At 42.4% G+C, this 23777-nt stretch overlaps 1 protein-coding gene across 2 annotated transcripts in view; it reads right to left on the minus strand.

The window, feature by feature from the left end:
* The window catches only part of NUP85 (nucleoporin 85), a 110852-nt gene that overhangs the window by 77462 nt on the left and 9613 nt on the right, over positions 1 to 23777 (minus strand). For both annotated transcript variants that reach the window (XM_073606168.1, XM_073606167.1), the window contains exons 3-4: positions 14426 to 14591; positions 247 to 317 (exon numbers count right to left, since the gene is read on the minus strand). In XM_073606168.1, the coding sequence (XP_073462269.1) occupies positions 247 to 317; positions 14426 to 14591 (237 nt within the window). The remainder of the gene's footprint in view (positions 1 to 246; positions 318 to 14425; positions 14592 to 23777) is intronic.

Below are 23777 nucleotides of genomic sequence, written 5' to 3' on the forward strand. Positions count from 1 at the left end.
TTTCCATGGACGCGAAATAAATTAGATTTTTTACAGATAGGGAAATATTTGGAAGCTAAATAAAAAAAAAAAAAAAAAAAAAGCAGGCTGCTAGAGATGGGCAAAATATATTTGAATCAACCCAGATTTCATTATTAAAGGCCCCCCAAAACAGGTCTTTGAAAAGGATTTTTATACAATTCAGAATAGTGTGTCATTCAGAGAACCAACGGCTCATCAAATGACATACTGGAAACAATTACTTACCCCTTAATGTGAGCATTTCAAGCATGCAGGCACGCAGAACTGAGCGATAATTTTTACTGACTTGGACTAGCCTGTGAAAAACCAAATCATAAAAAGATGAATCAAGACAGAAAAGGTCATTTGAAATGATGTCCATGTTTAAGAAATGGCTCACTATATTGTCACTCATTCCCAACTTCCTTTGTTTAAAACATTTTATTGTAGTTTTTGGTCAAGCTTTATAATAACTGTACTTCCACACAAACTTTGATCAGGAGTTCCTTCTTTTCTGGCAGTCCTGCACACACTTCAGGTTTTCCTACTTAAAAGAAAGGAAGTAAGAAAGCCATTGCCTGCTTACTTTTTAACCAGTTCAGTTTCAGGGCTTTTTTTGTACTTAGGCTGTGTAGCATCCCTACCTTATACAGTGCAATCGGAAAGTATTCACGGCGCTTCACTTTTTCCACATTTTGTTATGTTACAGCCTTATTTTAAAATGGATTCAATTAATTATTTTGCTTTAAAATTCTTCAATCTTTTTTAAAGATTCTGATATCTTTGCAAATTTATTAAACGTAAATAAAAATCACATGAACATAGAGTATTCACAGCCTTTGCCATGACAGTCAGAACTGAGCTCAGGTGCATCCTGTTTCCACTGATCATCCTTGAGATGTTTCTACAACTTGATGGGAGTCCACCTGTGGTAAATTCAGTTATTGGACATGATTTCGAAAGGCACACACCTGTCTATATAAAGTCCCACAGTTAACAGTGCATGTCAGAGCACAAGCCAAGCCATGAATTCCAAGGAATTGTCTGTAGACCCCAGAGACAGGATTGTATCGAGGCACAGATCTGGGGAAGGGTACAGAAAATTTTTTGCAGCATTGAAGGTCACAATGAGCACAGTGGCCTCCATCATCCATATATGGAAGAAGTTTGGATCCACCAGGACTTTTCCTAGAGTGGGGCGCACGGCAGAGAAGGGCCTTAGTCAGGAAGGTGACCAAGAACCCGATGGTCACTCTGACAGAGCTCCAGTGTTTCTCTGTGGAGGAGAGAGGAGAAACTTCCAGAACAATGGTCTCTGCAGCACTCCACCAACCAGGCCTGTATGGTAGAGTGGCCAGACGAAAGCCACTCCTCAGTAAATGGCACGTGACAGCCCGCCTGGAGTTTGCCACAAGGCACCTGAAGGACTCTCAGACCATGAGAAACAAAATTCTCTGGTCCAATGAAACAAAGATTGAACTCTTTATTCAAAAAGACTTGAGGCTGTAATTGGTGCCAAAGGTGCTTCAAAGTATTGAGCAAAGGCTGTGAATACTTATGTACATGTGATTTTTAATTTTTAATAAATTTGCAAAGATTTCAAACAAATTTCTTTCACATTGTCATTATGGGGTATTGTTTGTAGAATTTTGAGCAAAATAATTAAATTTAATCAATTTTGGAATAAGGCTGTAACATAATAAAATATGGAAATAGTAAAGTGCTGTGAATACTTTCCGGATGCACTGTAACTGTGTATGATACATAATTTGAGACAAAACAGGGCAATGATTTAGAAGCATATCTGGCTATGTGTATTTTGATTTCCTAGGTTAATAGGGAAAAAAAAAGCATTTTTTTCTGTAATTTTTCCCAATGTAAATTTTCACAGTTCCAAATATACAGTTGTGCTCATAAGTTTACATACCCTGGCAGAATTTATGATTTCTAAGCCATTTTCTGAGAATATGAATGATAAACACAAAAACATTTTTCACTCATGGTTAGTGTTTGGCTGAAGCCATTTATCATTCAACTGTGTTTACTCTTATTAAATCATAATCACAACAGAAACTACCCAAATGACCCTGACCAAAAGTTTACATACCCTGGTGATTTTGGCCTGATAACATACACACAAGTTGACACAAAGGGGTTTCAATGGCTATTAAAGGTAACCATCCTCACCTGTGATCTGTGTGCTTGTTATGTGTGTGTGTATGTATGTGTGTGTGTGTATGTATGTGTGTGTGTAAAAGTTTCTGGATCTCTGAGTCATGGAGAAAGCAAAAGAATTTTCAAAGGATCTGCGGGAAAAGGTAGTTGAACTGTATAAAACAGGAAAGGGATATAAAAAGATATCCAAGGAATTGATAATGCCAATCAGCAGTGTTAAAACTCTAATCAAGAAGTGGAAAATGAGGGGTTTTGTTGAAACCAAACAACGGTCAGGTAGACCAACTAAAATTTCAGCCACAACTGTCAGGAAAATTGTTTGGGATGCAAAGAAAAAAAACACAAATAACTTCAGGTGAAATACAGGACTCTCTGAAAATATGTGGTGTGGCTGTTCCAAGATGCACAATAAGGAGGCACTTGAAGAAAGATGGGCTGCATAGTCGAGTCACAAGAAGTAAGCCATTACTACACAAATACCACAAATTATCCCGCTTACAATATGGAAAACAGCACAGAGACAAGCCTCAAACCTTCTGGCACAAAGTCATTTGGAGTGATAAGACCAAAATTTAGCTTTTTGGACACAACCATAAACGATTCATTTGGAGAGGAGTCAACAAGGCCCATGATGAAAGGTACACCGTTCCTACTGTGAAACACGGAGGTGGATCGCAATGTTTTAGGGATGTGTGAGCTACAAAAAGGCACAGGAAATTTGGTCAAAATTGATGGCAAGATGCATGCAGTATGTTATCAAAAAATAGTTTAGGAACATTTGCATTCATCAGCCAGGAAGCTGCACATGGGACTTACTTGGACATTCCAACATGACAATGATCCAAAACACAAGGCCAAGTCAACCTGTCATTGGCTACAGCAGAATAAAGTGAAGGTTCCGGAGTGGCCATCCCAGTCTCCTGACCTCAATATCATCGAGCAACTCTGGGGAGATCTCAAACGTGCAGTTCATGCAAGACAGCCCAACAATTTACAGGAACTGGAGGCTTTTTGCCAAGAGGAATGGGCAGCTTTACCATCTGAGAAGATAAAGAGCCTCATCCACAAATACCACAAAAGACTTCAAGCTGTCATTGATGTTAACCCCCTCCCGCCGAGCGTACGCAGATGTGCGTACTCGGCTTTCGGGGGTTATACCGGGATGATGCCCGCAGCTGCAGGCATCATCCCGGTACGGTTTTATAGAGCCGACGATTGGCTTTCCAGGTATAACAACCGATGCGGCTAAAAGCTGCTCGGCTGTTATACCGGAGGAGCAGGAGGGGATGTCCCCCCCCCTCCTGCCGCTCTTACCGGGCCTCCCGTTCCACCGATGTCACTTCCTGTTTACTCGGCTGCCAATGCCGCCGGTTTTAGAAAAAATAAACAGTATTCAGAATCGCCAAAAACGGCGATCTGAATACTTTGAAGTGCAAAGGAGGACCCCCGATCCCTCCATAAAGAGTACCTGTCACCACCTATTACTGTCACAAGGGATGTTTACATTCCTTGTGACAGCAATAAAAGTGATCAAAACTTTTTTTTTAAACACAATTTATTAACCACTTCAGCCCCGGACCATTATGCTGCCTAAGGACCAGAGGACTTTTTCCAATTTGGCACTGCGTCGCTTTAACTGCTAATTGCGCGGTCATGCAATGCTGTACCCAAACAAAATTTGCGTCCTTTTCTTCCCACAAATAGAGCTTTCTTTTGATGGTATTTGATCACCTCTGCCGTTTATATTTTTTGCGATATAAACGGAAAAAGACCGAAAATTTTGAAAAAAATGATATTTTCTACTGTTTGTTATAAAAAAAATCCAATAAACTCAATTTTAGTCATACATTTAGGCCAAAATGTATTTGGCCACATGTCTTTGGTAAAAAAAAGTCAATAAGCGTATATTTATTGGTTTGCGCAAAAGTTATAGCGTCTACAAACTAAGGTACATTTTCTGGAATTTACACAGCTTTTAGTTTATGACTGCCTATGTCATTTCTTGAGGTGCTAAAATGGCAGGGCAGTACAAAACCCCCCAAATGACCCCATTTCGGAAAGTAGACACCCCAAGGAAATTGCTGAGAGGCATGTTGAACTCATTGAATATTTATTTTTTTGTCCCAAGTTATTGAATAATGACAAAAAAAAAAAAAAAATATTTACAAAAAGTTGTCACTAAATGATATATTGCTCACACAGGCCATGGGCCTATGTGGAATTGCACCCCAAAATACATTCAGCTCCTTCTCCTGAGTACGGGGATACCACATGTGTGGGACTTTTTGGGAGCCTAGCCGCGTACGGGGCCCCGAAAACCAATCACCGCCTTCAGGATTTCTAAGGGCATACATTTTTGATTTCACTCCTCACTGCCTATCACAGTTTTGAAGGCCATAAAATGCCCAGATGGCACAAAACCCCCCCAAATGACCCCATTTTGGAAATTAGACACCCCAAGCTATTTGCTGAGAGGCATGTTGAGTCCATGGAATATTTTATATTTTGACACAAGTTGCGGGAAAGTGACAAATGTTTTTTTTTTTTTTTGCACAAAGTTGTCACTAAATGATATATTGCTCACACAGGCCATGGGCATATGTGGAATTGCACCCCAAAATACATTTAGCTGCTTCTCCTGAGTATGGGGATACCACATGTGGGGGACTTTTTGGGAGCCTAGCCGCGTACGGGGCCCCGAAAACCAATCACCACCTTCAGGATTTCTAAGGGTGTAAATTTTTCATTTCACTCTTCACTGCCTATCACAGTTTCGGAGGCCATGGAATGCCCAGGTGGCACAAAACCCCCCCAAATGACCCCATTTTGGAAAGTAGACACCCCAAGCTATTTGCTGAGAGGCATGGTGAGTATTTTGCAGCTCTCATTTGTTTTTGAAAATGAAGAAAGACAAGAAAATTTTTTTTTTTCTTTTTTCAATTTTCAAAACTTTGTGACAAAAAGTGAGGTCTGCAAAATACTCACTATACCTCTCATCAAATAGCTTGGGGTGTCTACTTTCCAAAATGGGGTCATTTGGGGGGGTTTTGAACTGTCCTGGCATTTTATGCACAACATTTAGAAGCTTATGTCACATCACCCACTCTTCTAACCACTTGAAGACAAAGCCCTTTCTGACACTTTTTGTTTACATGAAAAAATATTTTTTTTTTGCAAGAAAATTACTTTAAACCCCCAAACATTATATACTGTATTTATTGGCGTATAACACTCACTTTTTCACCATGAAAATCAGGTGCAAATACCATGTGCGTGTTATACGCCAATACTTCAATTTTAGCTGCCTCGGAGGGGACAGGGAGGGGAGCAGGATGAGCTCCATCACATTACATACAGTGAGAATCTCCTTTTTACTTGGCGGCCTCTGTAATAGGGAGTCCTGTCTCCTGGGCCGCCATTGGACCACTGTTCTGTCTATCATAGGAGATTCTCACTGTATGTAATCTGTCGAAGCTCGTCCCTCCCTGTTCCCTCTAGGCTGCAGATGGGCATCAATCAGGCTGCACTGAGGCAACGGTGAGGCTGCTGCGTTGATGGCAACGGTGAGGCTGCTGCGTTGATGGCAACGGTGAGGCTGCTGCGTTGATGGCAACGGTGAGGCTGCTGCGTTGATGGCAACGGTGAGGCTGCTGCGTTGATGGCAACGGTGAGGCTGCTGTGTTGATGGCAACGGTGAGGCTGCTGCGTTGATGGCAACGGTGAGGCTGCTGCGTTGATGGCAACGGTGAGGCTGCTGCGTTGATGGCAATGGTAAAGGCTGCTGCATTGATGGCAATGGTGAGGCTGCTGCATTGGTGTGGACTGATGAGGCTACGTTAATGGCACTTGTGAGGCTGCAGATGGGCACTGACCATTTTTTTGCTTCAAAGTTCCTTATTTCAAATGTAAGTTTTTTTCCTGAAATTTCCCTCTTAAAATTAATGTGCGTGTTATACGCCGATAAATACGGTATTTTTTTAAAGCAAATGCCCTACAGATTAAAATGGTGGGCGTTTCATTTTTTTTTTCACACAGTATTTGCGCAGCGATTTTTCAAACGCATTTTTTGGGGAAAAAACACACTTTTTAAATTTTAATGCACTAAAACACACTATATTGCCCAAATGTTTGATGAAATAAAAAAGATGATCTTAGGCCGAGTACATGGATACCAAACATGACATGCTTTAAAATTGCGCACAAACGTGCAGTGGTGACAAACTAAATACCGTTTTAAAAGCCTTTAAAAGCCTTTACAGGTTTACAGGTTACCACTTTAGATTTACAGAGGAGGTCTACTGCTAAAATTAATGCCCTCGATCTGACGTTCGCAGTGACACCTCACATGCATGGTGCAATTGCTGTTTACATTTGACGCCAGATCGACGCTTGCGTTCGCTTTTGCACGAGAGCAGGGGGGGACAGGGGTGCTTTTTTTTTTTTTTTCTTTATTATTTTTTTGCTTTTTTATCTTATTTTTAAACTGTTCCTTTCATTTTTTTTTTTTTTTAATCATTTTTATTGTTATCTCAGGGAATGTAAATATCCCCTATGATCGCAATAGGTAGTGACAGGTACTCTTTTTTGAAAAAATTGGGGTCTATTAGACCCTAGATCTCTCTGACCACACCAAGATCGGTGTGATAAAATGCTTTCCCAATTTCCCAATGGCGCTGTTTACATCCGGCAAAATCTAAGTCATGAAATGTTCGTAGCTTCCGGTTTCTTAGGCCATAGAGATGTTTGGAGCCACTCTGGTCTCTGATCAGCTCTATGGTCAGCATTCTCAGGTTCCCTGTTGAGACAGGAGAGCCAGAGAAAAACACGGAAGACGGTGGGGGGGGGGGGGCATTCCCTCCCACTGCTTGTAAAAGCAGTCTAGAGGCTAATTAGCTCTAGGATTGCTTTTACAAGAAAGCCGACCGCTGGCTGAAAAGAATGATACCAAGATGATACCTAAACCTGCAGGCATCATTCTGGTATAACCACTCAAAGCCGTGAATGGCGTACTTGAAGACAAAAAAATGGTTAACAATAAAACACAGTAAACCGTAAAGTATAAAAAAATTGCATACCTGAAAAGCAAACATGATAAAACATAATAACAATAAAACATTGCAGAATAGAATACAGTAAAAAAAGAGCAGAACAATAGAGAGAGAATAGAGAGAACAATAAAACGACAACTATTTTTTTTTAATTTTATATATATATATATTTTTTTTACACTTTTTTTTGTAACTAACTTTTATAACTGTAACCGGTTCCAGGTTCGAGTCTCTCAAAATGCGATGGCATCTTGGGAGACCCTGTGAAAGTGTGCCTATTCTGTGCAATGCTGTACCCTACGCTAATACTCGTGTATGGTAGCGTTCAAAACATTCACCAATGCAAAGACCAGGATTGTCAGGACAGGAGGGACAATAATAGCGGGTGTCACGCCTATATCCGCGCTTGCTGCAGACACGACATCTTTTTTGGGGGGGTTCGTTGGGTAGGGGTACTTGGGAGGACATAAAGAAAATGCCTCTCATGCAGCCGACTGCATTTGGTTGGGGATGTGAATGGGGGAAGTACGGGTGCTGCAGAAGTGGTGGGTTCCCAATTAGGATTGGCAAATGCAGCAGGAAGGGCATTATGGGCACGATGGGCCTGTTTGTCTTCTTCTTGGTGGCAGCGGGACACTACTTGTGCTTGCCACCTCACCAGCTTGAACTGCACTAATGGGACTCGCCACGTCACCAAGTGTTACTGCAGTGTTGGTTTGACTACAACCGGGGTGTACTAGGCCACTGGTGCTTGCCAGTTCACCAAAACGCTACCAAAAAACTGTTAGCGATCGCAGGGATCAGGCCTGACTCTGCGAACGCTGCAGTTATGCGTTTAGTGTTTTGTAAGTGACAGTGATCGATCGATACTGCACTTGGGGTGGGCTGGGCCGGGCGGAGGGGCAAAACGCAAGTGCTAGCAGGCATCTGGGCTGATCCCGCTAACACTGCGTTTTTGGGAACCCTAAACTGCTGGGGACGCTAGTATAGATCTGATCGGATCAGATATTGATCCGTTCAGATACTACACCAAGGGAGGTGTACGGTGCGTGCATGGGTTTTAGCGGTACTGGTGCTAATCTGACGCTGCCTGGGGCTGGTGCTTGCCAGTTCACCAAAATGCTACCAAAAAAACTGTTAGCGATCGCAGGGATCAGGCCTGACTGTAAACGCTGCAGTTATGCGTTTAGTGTTTTGTAAGTGACAGTGATCGATCGATACTGCACTTGGGTGGGCGGAGGGGCAAAACGCAGGTGCTAGCAGGTATCTGGGCTGATTCCGCTAACACTGCATTTTTGGGAACCCTAAACTGCTGGGGACGCTAGTATAGATCTGATCGGATCAGATATTGATCCGTTCAGATACTATACCACTAAGGGAGGTGTACGGTGCGTGCGTGGGCGTTAGCGGTACTGGCGCTAATCTGACGCTGCCTGGGGCGACGCATATCACCGCCGGGCGATCAGGGGGCTAAACATTTATTCGGTAATAAACGGCGGGTGCCCTGACACTATAAAAAACAAACTAACCAGCGTCACCCGTAACAGATATACGGTGATCAGTGGTGAAAGGGTTAACTAGGGGGCAATCAAGGGGTTAAAACCTTTATTAGGTAGTATATGGGGGTCCCTGTCACTATAAAACGCTGACGGCGAACCTAAATATTTACCTCCCTAACTAGCGTCACCAGCGACACTAATACAGCGATCAGAAAAATTATCACTTAGCGACACTGGCGATGGGGGGTGATCAAGGGGTTAAAACTTTATTGGGGGGGTTAGGGGGGTATCCTAGACCTAAAGGGGACTAACAGTAACTGTCCCACCACACTAACTGTCACAAAACAAAAAAAAACAAAACAAAAAAAAAAACAACTGCTTGGTGTCAGTGTGGGGGGGGGGGGGGGGGGGGGGGAAATCGGGGGTGTAATGTATGCCTGGCGTGTTCTACTGTATGTGTGTGTTTGTGTAACTCACATTCCAGTCTTCTCTCCTCGGCGCCGGAACGGAAAATGCCGACCCGAGGAGAGATGACATCAATTCCTCTGCCTCTGTGTACAATACAGAGGCAGGGAAATGATCCCATTGGCCAGGAGCGATCGCGAGGGGGGGCCACGAATGGATGGCCTCCCCCTCACCACCGATCGCCGGGGAGGATTTGCCGACCGCCGCAGGCACCGGGGGGGTGGTCCGATCGGACCCCCCACCCGCGGGCAGGCAAGGACGTACATGTAAGCCCTTTTGCCTGCCCATGCCGCTCTGCCGACGTACATCGTCGTCAAGTGGTTAATATAAAAATAAATAAGAAAAAAATATTTTTAAAGCGCCCCTGTCCCTGCGATCTTGCGCAGCAAAGAAAACGCATACGGAAGTCAGCCCTCCTCTGTAACTCTAACCTGGTAACTGTAAAAAAAATGTAAAGCGTCGCCTATGGGGAGTTTTAGGTACCGTAGTTTGTCGCCATTCCACGAGTGCGTGCAATTATAAAGCGTGACATGTTTGGTATCTATTTACTCAGCGTAACATCATCTTTCACATTATCCCGAAAAAAAAAAAAAAAAAAAAAAAAAAAAAAAATCGGGCTAACTTTACTTTTTGGTTTTTTAAAATTCATGAAAGTGTCCCTTTTCCCAAAAAGTTGTGTTTAAAACACCGCTGCACAAATACCGTGTGATATAAAATATTGCAACAATCGCCATTTTATTCTCTGCTAAAATATAATTATATATATATATATATATATATATATATATATATATATATATATATATATATATAAAGTTTGGGGGATCCAAGTCATTTTCTAGCAAAAAATACGGATTTTAACTTGTAAAACACCAAATGTCAAAAATAGGCTTAGTCATGAAAGGGTTAAAGGGGGCAACACACGGTATGAAGAACTGGGGTATGTAAACTTTTGATCAGGGTCATTTGGCTAGTTTCTGTTGTCATTATGATTTTAAAAGAGTAAACACAGTTGATTGATAATAAAATGGCTTCAGCCAAACACTAACCATGAGTGAAAAGTTTTTGTGTTATCCTTCATATTCTCTGAAAAATGGCCAAGATATCAAATTCTGCCAGGGTATGTAAACTTATGAGCACAACTGTATACCCCAAAAGATAACTCGATAGTCCCGTGATAAAAATTGTACTTATGAAATATTTTAATGTAAAGCAATGATAAAACTTGGGGGGGGTCATCCAAAATGTACACATTTTTCTAATTGGTTTTGAGTGTGAATCTTAAGTTAAAACATTTCCCTAAAAGTCAAAGATTGTCCTTTAATTTAGAATAGCAACCCTCTCCCTTATTTGAGGATACAGTGGCCCACACAGGATTAGTAATCAGTTTCCATAAATGGTTAGTTATACATTAAGATAAGATCAAGTGAGGTTTGTGCCAAAAGGATTTAAACACAGCAGCCCAATTTACATTATCATAAAAATTTTGGAAAACATTTCACTTGCTTGCATTAGGATTTGACACTTAAGCTGGTCATACATGGAATGAAATTCAGGCAGTTCAGCAGGCTCCAGCTGAATTTCAGTTCATATATGGGCTAACTGGTTGTACACAAGTCAATCTAATGACTGACTTGTATACAACCAGCCTGTCAGGCTTTTCCCAAATGATCAGCGCTGCCTGCTATAGCCGGAAACAGTGATCATTGTATTCTGCCGGCGGGGAAGGCTCCCAGCCAGAAGAATACAATAGCAAAGCGAGAGGATTCTCTCCCTCTCCCCCATTGAATGCGTGGCTGACAGAATTGGCTAATTTTTCCTTCAATCCACATGTTGAATGGAAAAAAAAAAAAATGAAGGAAAGAAAAGAATCATGTATGGCCTCCATTACAAAGTTAGCACAGATATACAGTATCTCACAAAGTGAGTACACCCCTCACATTTTTGTAAAAATGTAATCATATCTTTTCATGTGACAACACTGAAGAAATGACACTTTGCTACAATGTAAAGTAGTGAGTGTACAGCTTGTATGACAGTGTAAATTTGCTGTCCCCTCAAAATAACTAAACACACAGCCATTAATGTCTAAACCGCTGGCAACAAAAGTGAGTACACCCCTAAGTGAAAATGTCCAAATTGGGCCCAAAGTGTCAATATTTTGTGTGGCCACCATTATTTTCCAGCACTGCCTTAACCCTCTTGGGTATGGAGTTCACCAGAGCTTCACAGGTTGACACTGGAGTCCTCCTCCACTCCTCCATGATGACATCACGAAGCTGGTGGATGTTAGAGACCATGCGCTCCTCCACCTTCCGTTTGAGGATGCCCCACAGATGCTCAATAGGGTTTAGGTCTGGAGACATGCTTGGCTAGTCCATCATCTTTACCCTCAGCTTCTTTAGTAAGGCAGTGGTCGTCTTGAAGGGGTGTATGTGGTCATTATGTTGGAATACTGCCCTGCGGCGCAGTCTCCGAAGGGAAGGGATCATTTTCTGCTTCAGTATGTCACAGTACACGTTAGCATTTATGGTTCCCTCAATGAACTGTAGCTCCCCAGTGCCAGCAGCACTCATGCAGCCCCAGACCATGACACCCCCACCATCATGCTTGACTACAGGCAAGACACACTTGTCTTTGTATTCCTCACATGGTTGCCACCACACACGCTTGACACTATCTGAACCAAATAAGTTTATCTTGGTCTCATCAGTAATCCATATCCTTAGTCTTCCTGTCTTCAGCAAACTGTTTGCAGGCTTTCTTGTGCAACACCTTTAGCAGAGGCTCCCTTCTGGGACGACAGCCATGCAGACCAATACGATGCAGTGTGCAGCGTATGGTCTGAGCACGGATAGGCTGACCCCCCCACCCATTCAGCAATGCTGGCAGCACTCATACATCTATTTCCCAAAGAGAACCTCGGGATATGATGCTGAGCACGTGCACTCAACTGCTTTGGTCGACCATGGTGAGGCCTGTTCTGAGTGGAACCTGTCCTGTTAAACCGCTGTATGGCCTTGGCCACCGTGCTGCATCTCAGTTTCAGGGTCTTGGCAATCTTCTTATAGCCTAGGCCATCTTTATGTAGAGCAACAATTCTTTTTTTCAGATCTTCCGAGAGTTCTTTGCCATGTTGAACTTCCAGTGAGCAGTATGAGAGAGTGAGAGCGATAACACCAAATTTAACACACCTGCTCCCCATTCACACCTACAGCCTTGTAAGACTAACAAGTCACATCACACCGGGGAGGGAAAATGGCTAATTGGGCCCAATTTGGACATTTTCACTTAGGGGTGTACTCACATTTGTTGCCAGCTGTTTAGACATTAATGGCTGTGTGTTGAGTTATTTTGAGGGGACAGCAAATTTACACTGTTATACAAGCTGTACACTCACTACTTTACATTGTAGCAAAGTGTCATTTCTTCAGTGTTGTCACATGAAAAGATATAAATAAAATATTTATAAAAATGTGAGGGGTGTACTCACTTCTGTGAGATGCTGTAATTCACAACATTCCTGGTTGGAAAGAATTAATTTTTTATCTTGATTTATAATTTTTTATTCAAGTTATAGTTTTTCTCTTCATGGAGGGATCAGATGAGGTCAGGAGGAGATGCATCTCTGTAGTAAGATTACTTATAAAACAAGAGAAGTACTGCTCACCATTATCTCCAAGAAATAAGTCACTACTTCAGCTATTTTTTGCTATAAGGGCATCAACAAATATCATGCCAGTGATTGCTGGCCCTGCACAGACATAATCCCCAACAAAGCCTTAGTGCTGTCAATAGTCATTTCTTGAGACTGTTCAGGAGAAACAGTCAGACAAGGCTGGAATAGTGGCTGGAGGGGGGTTTGACAGCACCCGGCGGCGGGTAAAGAGTAGAATTGAAAAGTTAGTTAGATTCTTCTCATTTTTCTGATAGCTATAACTCTGCATTTAATAACTATGTGCAATAAAAAACTACAGTGTAAGCTATATTACACAAACTTTTAAAATTACAGTATTAGGTCTAGTGAGAGGGTGTCTTTAAAAATGGCTGCTGGCGATCACAGGAAATTCTGACATTTCAAATGTTGTTGCCGGTGACATTATTGGATATTGCTTTTTTTTTTTTAAAAGATTTTTGTACTTCTCATAATATTTTGAGGGCCGTAGGCATTTAGAAACAGAGGTTTTTACTGCAGCCTACAGGATGCTGGGTCACACGCTAAGAGAAAAGTTGCAAGCAAGCCCCCATATAACCTGTCCTCTACCCAGCATGTCCAGGCACAGCAATTAAGCATCCAGTTATGAAGAGAGGGACTGGAACCTTAGTTGAACAGTTAAAAACCTTCACCTGAAAAGGATCAAAACCAAAGAAAGGAATCAGAACAAACCTCCTCAGAAGGCTGTATGTGAGCCACAATAGAAGGACCTAGCTCAAGGAGATCAAGTTCAGTGAAGGTCTCCAGGTGTGCTTTAATACCTATAGAGGACCTGCAACAGGATCTTAGTTTGTGCTGTCTGCCAACAATCCAGGGGCACATTGGTTCATTCAGCAAAGGCGTCTTCATTCCATTCAAGAAATGAGGAGCATGAACCTCCCTTTCCAGAGAAGAGACTACTGATTGAGGAGAAGCAGGTAGCAATGCAACATCTCTAATGAAAACTGTATGGGTGAGAGCAGTATAAACAGAATACGCAAAATATGTCCCATTGAAAGTAGAATGCCTGAGGTTGGAAAACATTGATTTAGAGTGTTAGTTTACCTTTTCAGAAAAAACAAGGAAAAAAGGGGAGCACGATACAGCCCATCCCAGTCCCCAGTGCTTACCTCCAGTGATTCTGAACTGTCTTTGCCCATGCAGCAGTCCAGGGATTTGAAATCCCCGCTCTTCTCCCTCTTGTCTGTGCAGTGCTTCCAGGATGGACCAGAGCGAATCTGATTGGTCAGTGCCTGCACAGTGAATAGAGCGAGAAAGTGAATAGTAGAGGGAGAAGAGTGGGGATTTCAAATCCCCAGACCACTGGACAGGCTGTGTGGGCACTGTCAGCTCAACATCACAGGAGGCAAGTACAGCACAGACTGGGGAAGGAGAGGTGGGGATTTACCCTTTCTGTAAATAGGAATGAACACTTTAATATTGTCAGAGTGCTGAATAAAGGTGCACACTTGCCCATACATACAAGGTTTGTATTTTTCCATACATGACCCCCAAAGGCCGTATGCCATATAGTTGTTACATACTCTGCTTTACGTGTCCTGCTGGATGACTCTTCTTCACTCTTCTGCAGGTTCACAAATATGCTGTGAGACTCATTAAACAGTTTACGCAGAACATGTGAATAGAGATCTTCATCGTTACTAACAATATACATGAATGGACACAGGTTCAGGATAGAGCATCTGACATCTGCAGAGTAAAAACATAAAATGAATAAATAATCGAAAGGTACTTTTTAATCATGTTTAAACTACGAGTCAAGACATTGTTTTATTATCATGTTTCCACTGCATTCTAAAAGCTAGTCATACGCTGTTAGGGTTTTTTTTTTGTTTTTGTTAGAAAGCTGGCTGAACGAAAAAAAACAAAACAAAAAAAAAAAACTAAACAAACCTATTAGGTTCCTCCATATACACAAATGGGGTGGATGGAGGATTTCCCTGCCCCCCACTGGACATTGTATTCTGACAATTGAACCACTGCTGTCAGAATACACTGATCCCTACAGCTACAGTCGTTGATCGAGAAAAAATTTCCAGAATGTCCCTTCAACAGAAGTCTAACAACTTCTGTTGAGAGGGGACAGCCACACACTGAAATTCAGCCAGTCCCTGTTGAATCCGATGAATTTCAATCAGTATATGGCCAGCTTAAACTGTATGTGTGACAGCTGCTTAACACACACATGGCAAAAGACGGATTATTGCAAAATTTCTTCTGATATATGTAGGACGGAACATGTAAGCCCTGGGTCTGAAATGAACAGGTGACCAGGCTATGGATAATTATAAGTACATTTAAATATTTATAAACACTTAAGTAGTAAATGAGCTTTAAAACAAGCCCTCACTGACCACTGTAGCTGCGGGTACTGTAGAGAAATGAATCCTCAACATTCACAAGAGGGGCACAGAAATCACACCTCGTGATAAAATCTCTCCCCTCCTGCCATCACATGCTTGCAGAGCAGCCTCAGCGTACCGACTTTCCCTGGGCGAATTCTATTGTGCAGAGGTTTAGAAATGACTAGCATAAAGACAGTTTCAGGTATTTACACTTGTTGCAATTTGAAGAGGCATGTAGTTATTAAATGATTTGTAATATATCAGTCTGGACTGTAGCTTTAGGTTTATCCTCAGTACAATGCAGGCGACAATAACTCTTAAAAACTAAGACCCCAAGAAAATAGAGGAATATTATTGTTACTCCATAATATCAGATTTTAACCACTTCAGCCCCGGAAGGATTTACCCCCTTCCTGACCAGAGCACTTTTTACAATTTGGCACTGCGTCGCTTTAACTGCTAATTGCGCGGTCATGCAATGCTGTAACCAAACGAAATTTGCGTCCTTTTCTTCCCACAAATAGAGCTTTCTTTTGATGGTATTTGATCACCTCTGCCGTTTTTATTTTTTGCGCTATACACGGAAAAAGACCGAAAATTTTGAAAAAAAATGATATTTTCTACTTTTTGTTCTAAAAAAAATCCAATAAACTCAATTTTAGTCATACATTTAGGCCAAAATGTATTTGGCCACATGTCTTTGGTAAAAAAAATGTCAATAAGTGTATATTTATTGGTTTGCGCAAAAGTTATAGCGCCTACAATCTAGGGTACATTTTCTGGAATTTACACAGCCTTTAATTTATGACTGCCTATGTCGTTTCTTGAGGTGCTAAAATGGCAGGGCAGTACAAAACCCCCACAAATGACCCCATTTTGGAAAGTAGACACCCCAAGGAAATTGCTGAGAGGCATGTTGAGCCCATTGAATATTCATTTTTTTTGTCCCAAGTGATTGAATAATGACAAAAAAAAAAAAAAAAAATTACAAAAAGTTGTCACTAAATGATATATTGCTCACACAGGCCATGGGCATATGTGGAATTGCACCCCAAAATACATTTAGCTGCTTCTCCTGAGTATGGGGATACCACATGTGTGGGACTTTTTGGGAGCCTAGCCGCATACGGGGCCCCGAAAACCAATCACTGCCTTCAGGATTTCTAAGGGCGTACATTTTTGATTTTACTCCTCACTACCTATCACAGTTTTGAAGGCCATAAAATGCCCAGATGGCACAAACCCCCCCCAAATGACCCCATTTTGGAAAGTAGACACCCCAAGCTATTTGCTGAGAGGCATGTTGAGTCCATGGAATATTTTATATTTTGACACAAGTTGCGGGAAAGTGACAATTTATTATTTTTTTTTTTTTTTTTATTGCACAAAGTTGTCACTAAATGATATATTGCTCACACAGGTCATGGGCATATGTGGAATTGCACCCCAAAATACATTCTGCTGCTTCTCTTGAGTACGGGGATGCCACATGTGTGGGACTTTTTAGGAGCCTAGCCGCGTACGGGACCCCGAAAACCAATCACCGCCTTCAGGATTTCTAAGGGTGTACATTTTTGATTTCACTCTTCACTGCCTATCACAGTTTCGGAGGTCATGGAATGCCCAGGTGGCACAAACCCCCCCCAAATGACCCCATTTTGGAAAGTAGACACCCCAAGCTATTTGCTGAGAGGCATGGTGAGTATTTTGCAGCTCTCATTTGTTTTTGAAAATGAAGAAAGACAAAAAAAAAAATTTTTTTTTTCTTTTTTTAATTTTCAAAACTTTGTGACAAAAAGTGAGGTCTGCAAAATACTCACTATACCGCTCAGCAAATAGCTTTGGGTGTCTACTTTCCAAAATGGGGTCATTTGGGGGGGGTTTGTGCCACCTGGGCATTCCATGACCTCCGAGACTGTGATAGGCAGTGAAGAGTGAAATAAAAAATTTACGCCCTTAGAAAGCCTGAAGGCGGTGCTTGGTTTTCGGGGTCCCATACGCGGCTAGGCTCCCAAAAAGTCTCACACATGTGGTATCCCCGTACTCAGGAGAAGCAACAGAATGTATTTTGGGGTGTAATTTCACATATTCCCATGGCATGTTTGAGCAATATATAATTTAGTGACAACTTTGTGCAAAAAAAAAAAAAAAAAAAAAAAAAAAAAAATTTGTCTCTTTCCCGCAACTTGTGTCACAATATAAAATATTCCATGGACTCGACATGCCTCTCAGCAAATAGCTTGGGGTGTCTACTTTCCAAAATGGGGTCATTTGGGGGGGGTTTGAACTGTCCTGGCATTTTATGCACAACATTTAGAAGCTTATGTCACACATCACCCACTCTTCTAACCACTTGAATACAAAGCCCTTTCTGACACTTTTTGATTACATGAAAAAATTATTTTTTTTTGCAAGAAAATTACTTTGAACCCCCACACATTATATATTTTTTTAAAGCAAATGCCCTACAGATTAAAATGGTGGGTGTTTAATTTTTTTTTTTCACACAGTATTTGCGCAGCGATTTTTCAAACGCATTTTTTGGGGAAAAAAACACACTTTTTTACATTTTAATGCACTAAAACACACTATATTGCCCAAATGTTTGATGAAATAAAAAAGATGATCTTAGGCCGAGTACATGGATACCAAACATGACATGCTTTACAATTGCGCACAAACGTGCAGTGGCAACAAAATAAATACATTTTTAAAAGCCTTTAAAAGCCTTTACAGGTTACCACTTTAGATTTACAGAGGAGGTCTACTGCTAAAATTACTGCCCTCGATCTGACCGTCGCGGTGATACCTCACATGCATGGTGCAATTGCTGTTTACATTTGACGCCAGACCGACGCTTGCGTTCGCCTTAGCGCGAGAGCAGGGGGGACAGGGGTGCTTTTTTTTTTTTTTTTTCTTTATTATTTTTTTGCTTTTTTATCTTATTTTAAAACTGTTCCTTTCATTTTTTTTTTTTTTTAATCATTTTTACTGTTATCTCAGGGAATGTAAATATCCCCTATGATAGCAATAGGTAGTGACAGGTACTCTTTTTTGAAAAAATTGGGGTCTATTAGACCCTAGATTTCTCCTCTTCCCTCAAAGCATCTGACCACACCAAGATCGGTGTGATAAAATGCTTCCCCAATGGCGCTATTTACATCCGGCGAAATCTAAGTCATAAAATGCTCGTAGCTTCCGGTTTCTTAGGCCATAGAGATGTTTGGAGCCACTCTGGTCTCTGATCAGCTCTATGGTCAGCTGGCTGAATCACCGGCTGCATTCTCAGGTTCCCTGTTGAGACAGGAGAGCCAGAGAAAAACACGGAAGACGATGGGGGGGGGGGGGGCATTCTCTCCCACTGCTTGTAAAAGCAGTCTAGAGGCTAATTAGCCGCTAGGATTGCTTTTACATGAAAGCCGACCGCTGGCTGAAAAGAATGATACCAAGATGATACCTAAACCTGCAAGCATCATTCTGGTATAACCACTCAAAGTCGTGAATGCTGTACCTGAAGACAAAAAAATGGTTAACAATAAAGCACAGTAAACGGTAAAGTATAAAAAATTGCATACCTGAAAAGCAAACATGATAAAACATAATAACAATAAAACATTGCAGAATAGAATACAGTAAAAAAGAGCAGAACAATAGAGAGAATAGAGAGAGAGAGAATAGAGAGAGAACAATAAAACGACAACTATTATTTTTTATTTTATATTTTTGTTTGTGTTTTTTTTTTTTTTTTTTTTTACACTTTTTTTGTAACTGTAACTTTTATAACTGTAACCGGTTCCAGGTTCGGGTCTCTCAAAATGCGATGGCATCTTGGGAGACCCTGTGAAAGTGTGTCCTAGTCTGTGCAATGCTGTACCCTACGCTAATACTCAACTAGTGAATGGTAGCGTTCAAAACATTCACCAATGCAAAGACCAGGATTGTCAGGACAGGAGGGACAATAATAGGGTGTCACGCCTATATCCGCGCTTGCTGCAGACACAACATCTTTTTTGGGGGGGTTCATTGGGTAGGGGTACTCGGGAGGACATAAAGAAAATGCCTCTCATGCAGCCGACTGCATTTGGTTGGGGATGTGAATGGGGGAAGTACGGGCGCTGCAGAAGTGGTGGGTTCCCAATTAGGATTGGCGAATGCAGCAGGAAGGGCATTATGGGCACGACGGGCCTGTGTTTGTCTTCTTGGTGGCAGCGGGACACTACTTGTGCTTGCCACCTCACCAGCTTGAACTGCACTTATGGGACTCGCCACGTCACCAAGTGTTACTGCAGTGCTGGTTTGACTACGACCGGGGTGTACTAGGCCGCTGGCGCTTGCCAGTTCACCAAAACGCTACCAAAAAAACTGTTAACGATCGCAGGGATCAGGCCTGACTCTGCGAACGCTGCAGTTATGCGTTTAGTGTTTTGTAAGTGACAGTGATCGATCGATACCGCACTTGGGTGGGCTGGGCCGGGCGGAGGGGCAAAACGCAGGTGCTAGCAGGTATCTGGGCTGATCCCACTAACACTGCGTTTTTGGGAACCCTAAACTGCTGGGGATGCCAGTATAGATCTGATCGGATCAGATCAGATATTGATCAGTTCAGATACTATACCACTAAGGGAGGTGTACGGTGCGTGCGTGGGTGTTAGCGCTACTGGCACTAACCTGACGCTGCCTGGGGCTGGTGCTTGCCAGTTCACCAAAACGCTACCAAAAAAACTGTTAGCGATCGCAGGGATCAGGCCTGACTCTGCGAACGCTGCAGTTATGCGTTTAGTGTTTTGTAAGTGACAGTGATCGATCGATACTGCACTTGGGTGGGCTGGGCTGGGCCGGGCGGAGGGGCAAAACGCAGGTGCTAGCAGGTATCTGGGCTGATCCCGCTAACACTGCGTTTTTGGGAATCCTAAACTGCTGGGGACGCTAGTATAGATCTGATCGGATCAGATATTGATGCGTTCAGATACTATACCACTAAGGGAGGTGTACGGTGCGTGGGTGTTAGCGCTACTGGCACTAACCTGACGCTGCCTGGGGCTGGTGCTTGCCAGTTCACCAAAACGCTACCAAAAAAACTGTTAGCGATCGCAGGGATCAGGCCTGACTCTGCGAACGCTGCAGTTATGCGTTTAGTGTTTTGTAAGTGACAGTGATCGATCGATACTGCACTTGGGTGGGCTGGGCCGAGCCGGGCGGAGGGGCAAAACGCAGGTGCTAGCAGGTATCTGGGCTGATCCCGCTAACACTGTGTTTTTGGGAACCCTAAACTGCTGGGGACGCTAGTATAGATCTGATCGGATCAGATATTGATCCATTCAGATACTATACCACTAAGGGAGGCGTATGCTGCGTGCGTGGGTGTTAGCAGTACTGGCGCTAATCTGATGTTGCCTGGGGCGACGCATATCACCGCCGGGCGATCAGGGGGCTAAATCTTTATTCGGTAATAAACGGCGGGTGCCCTGACACTATAAAAAATAAACAAACTAACCAGCGTCACCCGTAACGGTTATACAGTGATCAGTGGTGAAAGGGTTAACTAGGGGGCAATCAAGGGGTTAAAACATTTATTAGGTAGTATATGGGGGTCCCTGTCGCTATAAAACGCTGACGGCGAACCTAAATATTTACCTCACTAACTAGCGTCACCAGCGACACTAATACAGCGATCAGAAAAATGATCGCTTAGCGACACTGGTGACGGGGGGTGATCAAGGGGTTAAAACTTTATTAGGGGGGGTTAGGGGGGTATCCTAGACCTAAAGGGGGCCTAACACTCACTGCCCTAACACTGTAACTGTCACAAACTGACACCAATACAGTAATCAGAAAGAAAAAAAAAAAAAAAAAACCTGCTTGGTGTCAGTTTGTGACAGGGGGGGGTGATTGGGGGGGGGGATCGGGGGCGATCGGGGGGGGGATCGGGGTGTTTTGTGTGCCTGGCATGTTCTACTGTGTGTGTGTGTGTTGTGCACTCACATTGCAGTCTTCTCTCCTCGGCCCGGAACGGAAAATACCGAGCCGAGGAGAGATGACATCATTTCCTCTGCCTCTGTGTACAATACAGAGGCAGGGAAATGATCCCATTGGCTGGGAGCGATCGCGAGGGGGGGGCCACGAATGGATGGCCTCCCCCTCACCACCGATCGCCGGGGGAGATTTGCCGACCGCCGCAGGCACCGGGGGGGGGTCCGATCGGACCCCCCACCCGCGGGCAGGCAAGGACGTACCTGTAAGTCCTTTTGCCTGCCCGTGCCGCTCTGTCGACGTATATAGTCGTGCGGCGGTCGGCAAGTGGTTAAAAGTACACCACGAGGCAGCCAAATTAATCATAAAAACATAAAATTTATTCATAACCTTGTTAAACATACATCTAGAATCTCAAAAGGATGCAAAAACATACAAAACCCATTTAAGAACATATAAAAGGTCAGTGCAGAATACAGTCCCAGAGTAGGTACCATATATTGATAAAGGATGTTTTGTAATTTAACTGTACTTAAGGTGTATTTTGATTACATCTAGTTTTTAAACAACCGTTCCAATATAAGGAAACAGCACCGACGGTGAATATGGGAAGGATATGTTACTACATATCGCAATATACATTGGTGAAAATTGGAAAAAAAAAAAATCACACAACTAACAAATTTCACAGGTGTCCTGTCCCTATTCAAAGACAGTCTCTTGGGGTCTTGTAATATATGGATGTGGTACAGTGGAAGATTTATGTGAATATGGAACCTTCTTAAAAGGATAATTTCACCTTTTAAACAAAATAATAATAAATAAATAATAAATGCACTTTTTTTGCATGTAAAAAAAAAAAAAAAAAAATTCACTTTTTTTGCAGGAGCCTCTAAAGCATTGCACCAGCGATCAGCAGGTCCTCCTGCAGATCTGTCAGTGTATCTGTGTGTCATACATCCCGTATAGGCAAGCAGATACAATCTGACAGGAAGAGAGAATGAACTACCACAGCGCCGTGGTAGTTCATTGAAAACTACAAACCGACAGTCGCAAAGGTTACCTTGTATTATTTTATGGAAAATTGTCAGCACAGATCATGAAAATGGGGAAATGGTTAAAACTATGGGCTAATATTTTAGGGAGAGCGAACGTTTTCTGTGGGAGGTTCTTTATTGGGAGATAAGGGACGCGATGTAGATAATGTTTGTGTTATAAATGGCCAAATGGATGAGATAAATTGCTACTTTCTTGTACCAGAAACGGGACCTCCTTATTGACAAATAGGGCTGAAGCATTTGGTCATTGAAAACCCCCCATGTAGAGATTGTAATCTTGGAAACATTTTGGCTTTTCAGTGGGACCTCGTCTTCTTTGAACCTCAACTGTAGTGTCATCGTGGATGGTGGACATCATGTGCACATTTCTGTTATCCTTCCACCTCAAGGCCAGCACTTTGTTGTATCTCAATGTTGCTCTTTCCTCACTTTGTAGTTTATTTTTGACTAGGGATTGTGGAAAGCCCTTCCTGTTTTTTTCTGGAGGTTCCGCAGGCCAGGGTTTTTGCGAGATATAGATGTTTGAAAAAGACGCAAGCTGGTATAATAGTTATCCAGGTATAAGTGATATCCTTTGTTTAGCAGTGGGTATGCCAGGTCCCATACAGTTTTTCCAGTTGTGCCCATGTAGGCCGGGCACTCGGGGGTGGGGGGTGAAGCTGGGAATCTCTTCATTTGTATATGCGGAATACATACAGATATCCCGTAACGCTCTCTCAAAAGTTTATAAAATTTGACTCTGTATCTGGCACTTTTGCTAGGAATATATTGTTTTATTCCTAGCTGGCCTGAAAAGGGTACCAGGTACTCACCCACACATACAGTGCCTTGCAAAAGTATTCACCCCCTTGGCTTTTTACCCATTTTGTTACATTACAGCCTTTAGTTCAATTTTTTTAAATCTGAATTATATGTGATGGATCAGAACACAATAGTCTAAGTTGGTGAAATAAAATTAGAAAAATATATACATAAAACCATTTTTCAGAAATAAAGAACTGATAATTGGCATGTGGTATGTATTCACCCTCTTTGTTATGAAGCCCATAAAAGCTCTGGTGCAACCAATTACCTTCAGAAGTCACATAATTAGTGAAATGATGTCCACCTGTGTGCAATCTAAGTGTCACAGGATCTGTCATTACATATACACACACCTTTTTGAAAGGCCCCAGAGGCTGCAACACCTAAGCAAGGGGTACCACTAACCAAACACTGCCAAGAAGACCAAGGAACTCTCCAAACAAGTAAGGAACAATGTTGAGAAGTACAAGTCAGGGTTAGGTTATAAAAAAATATCCAAATCTTTGATGATCCCTAGGAGCACCATCAAATCTATCATAATCAAATGGAAAGAACATGGCACAGCAAACCTGCCAAGAGACGGCCGCACACCAAAACTTACGGACCGAGCAAGGAGGGCTTTAATCAGAGAGGCAGCACAGAGACCTAAGGTAACCCTGGAGGAGCTGCAGAGTTCCACAGCAGAGACTGGAGTATTT

The sequence above is a fragment of the Aquarana catesbeiana genome, linkage group LG12 (assembly GCF_042186555.1).
Source record: "Aquarana catesbeiana isolate 2022-GZ linkage group LG12, ASM4218655v1, whole genome shotgun sequence".
Taxonomy (NCBI): Eukaryota; Metazoa; Chordata; class Amphibia; order Anura; family Ranidae; genus Aquarana; species Aquarana catesbeiana.